Genomic DNA, 6781 nt, shown 5'->3' with positions numbered 1-6781 from the left:
CCTTCATGGGGAAATCTAAAAATGGATTTTTTATTTTATTTTACAATGGAACAAACTTTGTTACAGAACTTTGGAATTTCCTACAGAGCATTAATTCCAGGTTTGGGGCCACTTCTAAATAATATTCCATTTAAAAAAACATGCCAGAGGACCACTGTGTGTTTCCAAGATGTGGACTCTAATCCAAGAGCAGATTTTGGCGCTCATATAACATTTTCAGGAAACAGGTTCTGCAGACACGTCACTAAAGAGTCGCTATGTAACTGAAATGAAAACTGATTCCTTACTGATTTGGCTTTAGCGGTCGCACCTGATACTTTTGCAACAGCCTATATAGCAAATTGTGTTGGGAACTTCCTTGAGCAATTTCAGAAGGTGATGTTGGCAGTTTCAAACAGAACATTTTGGGTTTAGTTAACAGAAGAGCAGATTAGATTTGATGTCTTGGACTCATTCTACTACATATCCAAAGCTATTTGTCTCTATGGAAATCTACTTGTTCCATTGAGAACCTCCATAGGTTGGTTAATGTTCTGTTGTATTAGCTAGTCAGAAGAAGTTAGGGTTTACATGTATTACACTACAGCTCTTTGTGCATAGGTCTCGAAGTGCCTCACAAAAGATGTCAGAACCACAATCTCCATTTTACAGATGGAGAAACTGATGTGCTAAAAGTGACTTCTCCAAATTCACTAGCACAATCAGTACCTGAACTCAGAACTGGTGAGCAGGGTGGAGCATCCACTGATTGACACACAAGGGGATGGGGAAAAGAACCTGTTACCCTCTTTTACAAATGTGGAAAGGATACCTGGAGTGGTTGTTCAGTGCCTCACTCACCAGGCTATGCTCCCACTTCAGTGCTTTTTATTACTTCAGTAGAAGGGGAATTTTGTGGCTGGGATTGTGGGCTGTCGGTTTAACATCCTCAATTATATGGTACTCAGAAATTTTCCATTTATTTATTCACTATATTATTTTAGGAAATGTACTAAGCTTCATATCTCACATCTAAGTCTTAAAATATTTCAGGTATCCATTAATCAATGTGCTCAAGCTTCTTTGAGATCTATGGATGAAAGTTGCTATAGATAGGCAACATATTTTTTCTGAGCAAAATAGGATAACGTATTTTTTCCAGTATGAGCTGTAATGCTAGCAGCATATTATTCGGGGAATGGAGAAGGAATTAAACTATACTTAGAACAAAATAGTACATGCCAAAACTTTTACAAACTGACAATATATTTCTCAACTCATTTCAGGGTTTAAAAATATACATTGTTTTGCCTCACCTGGTTTGGTTTGGTGCAAAAGTGATATTTCGCTTTCATTACAAAATGCTATTAAGCCAAAAAATCATTTACCTCATAGTGTAAATTGTAAAGGCAATCTGTTTGAAAGGACAGTGGTTGCGATGGGAATGCATGTGTGTGTCAAGTCATGGATTTGTGCGTGATAGGAAAGTACGGCTGTTTTTTCAGGCTGAGTTGGTCACTTGGTTGATTAAATTGTGTGTGGTAGGAAGGAGAACTACTGATTTAGATTATTACTCTTTTTAACTGTGGCCTGTTTTGATGATAGGATTACCTAGAACATGTGCAGTGCCTTTTAAATCTAATCAAATCTATACAAATAAAGTACTGGGAGATATGCACACAAAGAAAAACCAGGCCATCAAGTGCAGATATAGCAACACGTATAAATGAAGAATATTGGATGCTGTGTTTTTGCATAGCAAGGTACTTTTTGTGGCTACATGTCAGAGCATATCCTCAAATCTTTACAGCGAGCAGAAAATTGAAATAAATATTTCCTTAAAAACAAAATATGAACTCAAACAGTCATAGAGAATGCATTCTGTGCCCCAAATGTTTGGATTTTAAGATCATTAACTTAACAAAAAATGTACCAGGAAATGATGCAACAATGTCCAACTGTGTAATTCTCCAACAGCATCACGTGAAAGCTTCAAACAACTGACTGCCTAAATTCTAATGGGATATATATAACACCCAATTTTGTATAAAGTATCTATCCAGGAATAAAGGAGGCATTTTTACAAATAATCACCTTTATTTTCCCAAAAGAAAGATACAAGTCTTAGGCAGTGTGATCTGAAAACCATAACAATGCTAAGCATGTTTCCAGAAAACCTCTGGAGAGCCAATTATACCAGGATCCCACAAAAAGAGTTATTACTTATTTGAACTGTTAAAATTGCTAGCTGCAGTATGATGGTTTCTCAGCTGGTATTATTTTACTTCAGAGAAGAGTTCCTATTCTCTGCAGAAAATATAGGAGGATTTTTTTTTGTTTTCCTTACACCTGAGTTCAATGATTTAATTTGCCTTAGGCTAAAAAATCCTGAAGGCTTGTTACAGTTAATAATTTAAAAACAATCTGTAATCACTGCTTCAAAAAAAATAACACTATGGATTTTAGCTCAGAACCTAGGCCAAGCTGCAAAGCAATTCTGGTCTCACATATATTAGGTACATACCGGTGTGACTGCTATTCTCAGGGGAATTGTTCCTAATTTGCAGTATTTGGAGGGCCTGAACATATAAGCCATTACCATTACTCTTATCAGTAGCCCCACTGGATTTAATCGGGTTATTTATGGCAGCAACTGTTCTCAGGATGAAGTCTTAAGGCAAAATAGTTGGGTTCATAAAGACAGGTTGTGAAGTATCTATGAACTATATGAACCACCTAAACCTGTCCTACTGGTGTGGAAATAGATTGTCAGGATATTTTTGGTATTTGTTTCCAGTCTTAGCTGAAAATTAGGAATGGGGGGAAACTCTGCAGAATAACAGATCTTTATTCTTTAGTGCACAGGTTCAAAGAGCATAGAAGGTGATAGGCTTGTGTTTTCATAGCCATTACAAATTCACTAGCCACAGGACTCAAACATTTTCATACTGTCGTTCTTCCATACCTCTAAATGGTTGCACCTATTCCTTTGTGACAGCCTTTTAGATATCTGAGAACCAAATAGTAACAGAATTGTTTTCCCTTATTTGAAATAAATCAAAACTGAATGCAATTTTAGTTTAAAGAAATGCGGGTACATTTTTCTCCCCCCATTTTTTTCCATTTATCCCACTTTTACAGACTCCAGCCAGAACAACTTCTCCATATAATCCTGCCAAAGTCTCTCTGCTACACATAGACCTTATGTGACCTGAAAGATGCATTCACCATGCACCTCTGTAGCTGAAGGCTGACTTAAGAGGACAGACTTGGCTACTCTGGACAGATTGTCAACAGCTAGAAGCTCAGAGCTGGACTGAGGATGTCAGTTTATTTCCCACAACACTCAGAGAAAAAGCAGTCCTAAAATAGATCTAAACACTTTTAACATATTTCACTGCACAGATCACAGAATTGAGTTTGGCCCTAAACACCAAAAGCCAGGTTTTAAAATGTCTTTGGGCACCTCTGTTAAAAGTGGTCTACTGAAAAAGCAGCTGAGTCAGGAACTGGTTTTATAACCTGGTTGTTAAGACAAGGACTCCTGAGTACTGAATACGCATGAATGTAAATAACTGCTTGAGACTTTGATTGTACTGGGTACTACCTCTGCATGAATTTCAAACCCTTTTAGTCATCCACCATTTGATGTATCTTCTGATTGCAAAGAGATTTGTTTGAAATATCAGAAAAAGTTTGGATGACAAGATACAGAAAAGTGAAATGCACATTCTCAGCATCCTTAATTTCATAACTGCCTTAGAGGAAGCAAATGTCTGAATTTAGCTTTTTAGGACTTGGGGTATTTTTTACTCAATTTATAGTAACTTTAGAGGAAAAAATGTACTCTTTAGAAGTCATTTAAATGATGTATGAATCACCATAAAATGCTTTACTCATGTTGTAGTCAAGTCACCAACTTTTGCAGGGAAACAAAGAACCAACCCTAAGCTCATGGCTTGACAGGCTTGAAATGGTATAAGCCTGTGATATGTGCTAAATCACCATTTTCAAGTGAAATCAGTATTTCACACACTTGCATGGTCATATTAAGAGCCCCTTTTAGGAGGAGTAAGAAATGCCTATATTTCCTGAAAACCCCAGTTCCAGCAGGCTGAGCTCAATCAGATCTCCTTTGGAGTGAATTAACTTGAGCACCTTGCCATTTATTATGGATTACTAATTGTTAGTACTACAGTAACATCGAGACTCACCAAAGGAAATCAGATTCCTCTCATACGAGGAGCTGTACGGAAACACAGGAAAGGATAGTTTTTACCCCAAATGGCTTAGATTCTCAATAAAGATGAGAGAAAAAGGGTGAGTGATAAGAAATATAACAACCTGCCTTTGACAGATGAGGAATAGAGGGATCAAGGCAAGGGTTATCAAGAATGTTGCAAACACTGGGAGCTGATTTTGCTCATGCAACACACTTGGAAATCCAGTCTAGCTGTCTTTTGAAAATCCAGCCTTACAAGACTAGGTCAATGTCAGCCAGAAAATCTGTTCAAATTGGGAGAGTACAGGTCAGCACTTCAGCCCTGGACCTACCTGAGTATCAGGAGCCTCAGGAAAAAAAGATCTATGTGAAGGAAAGTCTCAGGATGGGCATCTCAGAACGGCCAGAGCAGACCATCTTGTTATTTTGTTTTTGTAAAGACACTCTTCTGGTCCATAAAAAAGGCTCCTGTGCACTATGGCCATACAAAATAAATATAAAGAGATGCTTTCTCTTTTTTTGTGGGTCCATGAAGATATTGTAGCACCTTTGATAAACGGTTTCTCCCCAAAGAGGACACTTGGTTACCTATCTTGCTCCCGCCAGCCACTTTAGAGAAACCTTCATTTCAGTGTCGTATAAAACTTGCAAAGTAAGATTAAAGGCCTAGTTTAAAGGGTTTTTTGTTTTTTTTTTAATTTACAAGTGCTTCAATTCACCCTACATTAATTCAGCAGAGATAAGGCAAGGTACATATTTCAACTGAGTAAGCTATTTTATAGCTAATTTCTCAGGAGCAGGGGAATGCTTTTCAAACATTCTCTTTATTTCAAATGAAAGAAATGGAAACATTACCTTAGCTGATGTTTCAAACCATGCCACAAACCCATTATCCTTGCAGAACTGATCCATCTTGATGCCGTTGTTCGTAAGAACATCTCTTCCCTGGTCGCATTTGTTTGCTAAGAGAACTGTTGACACAGGTTTGCCATTAGGGAGAATCAACTTAGAGTCCAAATCCTCTTTCCATTTTGTCACTGCTTCAAATGTTGCTGGTCTTGTAACATCAAAGACAATAAATGCACCCATGGCTTCTCTGTAATAGACCCTTGTCATGTTTCCAAACCTTTCCTGACCTGCGATGATAAGGTGGAAAAAAACATGCTTGTAAAAATCATTTAAATCATCACTTCCGGGCTAAATCAGTATTTCACACACCAGTGGGTTTTCCATCAGAATATTACTTCAGCTAGGATTAATGTTGTAAATGTGGTCATTCTGGAAAACTACAATGCATCTAAACAATAATAAATAGAGAACTAGACTCACTAATATGAAAATACTGGTTAATTTAGAAAACTGAGTTTGATACGCCTAGTGTCCAAGGCAACCGTGATAACTTACTATGGTAACCTTTAGGTGGGGGGCTGGACTCGATGATCTTCCAAGGTCCCTTCCAGCCCTAATGTCTATGAAATCTATGAAATTATCAAACGTGGTAATGCTGGCACACTTCTGCATTAGTAGTGCCAGTCCAATTAAGCCAGTGTATTTCTAGCCATATGAAAACATCAAAGATCTTAGTTTGTTTTACAGACATTTAGCCATGGAAAGAGTTACTATTAAAGTAGCAAATATTCAAGGGAACAATGCTGAGTGTAGGATGAGAGAGAGTACAGATCTTTCTGCCTCTCTGCTCCTGAAAAAACAAGGTCAGCTTTTGCATTAAGGACATTTCTGGACTTGGGTTTCAGAGCTGGAGACAGAGTTCAGAGCTCCGGACTGAAGGACTCCTAACCTTAACCTAGACCCCTGTCCCAACCCACACGTTATTTCCACTCTTGGAAATGAGTCTAAGCAACCGCACTAATGGTAGCCCATGGGATTCTGAGAATGCAGTTTACGTAGACAATATTGCAGATTGAGGATGTGTATCTTTTGTTTAATATGCTAATGTTCTGTGCAACAAGGAGGATGTCATTCACATGATACAGGAACTAAGAGTAGGCATCTCTCTTTTTGTAATTAGTCTTGGTTTTTTTAATACCTTAACTTAACACTGCTCTCCATTGATAAAATAAAACTGGAACATATAATTTCTGGATATATGTAAGGTCATCCTGAAGAGTCATTATGACCGTTCTTTGTAACGGAGTCTTATGATCTCTCTGAGTGAGCTAATCAGATGAGAGGCTAAGTCATATGGTATTCAATAATGTCCTTGTGAGAAAGGGTTTTTTTTCCCCCTCTGCTGTGAGGTATCTACAAACAACAGTTAACTTCTGACCAGTGTCCTAGGACAGATGTTAACCACATTTTTTTCATGTATATTGTATCTCTGTAATGTTTTACACTTTTCTTACACATCTCTCAAGGTGCTTGCCCTTATGATAAGCATTATATAAGATCTAGATAAAAGTGTATCTTACAATACTGTTTTGTTGGTGGTATCTAACAATGCTAATACCGATGGGGTGTTTGAGGCACATAACCATTAAGTGATGTTCTGAAGGTCACACAGGGAGTCACTGGCAAAGCTGCAATCAGGATTTCAAACTACAGCAGCCCCTGGCCTCTTTC

At 37.8% G+C, this 6781-nt stretch overlaps 1 protein-coding gene across 1 annotated transcript in view; it reads right to left on the bottom strand.

The window, feature by feature from the left end:
- The window catches only part of RAB38 (RAB38, member RAS oncogene family), a 38774-nt gene that overhangs the window by 16347 nt on the left and 15646 nt on the right, over positions 1-6781 (bottom strand). Inside the window, exon 2 of the mRNA XM_006030561.3 lies at positions 5057-5337. Within this exon, the coding sequence (XP_006030623.1) occupies positions 5057-5337 (281 nt within the window). The remainder of the gene's footprint in view (positions 1-5056; positions 5338-6781) is intronic.

The sequence above is a fragment of the Alligator sinensis genome, unplaced genomic scaffold (assembly GCF_000455745.1).
Source record: "Alligator sinensis unplaced genomic scaffold, ASM45574v1 scaffold532_1, whole genome shotgun sequence".
In the NCBI taxonomy this organism is placed as follows: Eukaryota; Metazoa; Chordata; order Crocodylia; family Alligatoridae; genus Alligator; species Alligator sinensis.
The sequence above is the reverse complement of the archived record's forward strand: the minus strand, read 5'-3'. Positions and strand labels throughout refer to the sequence as shown.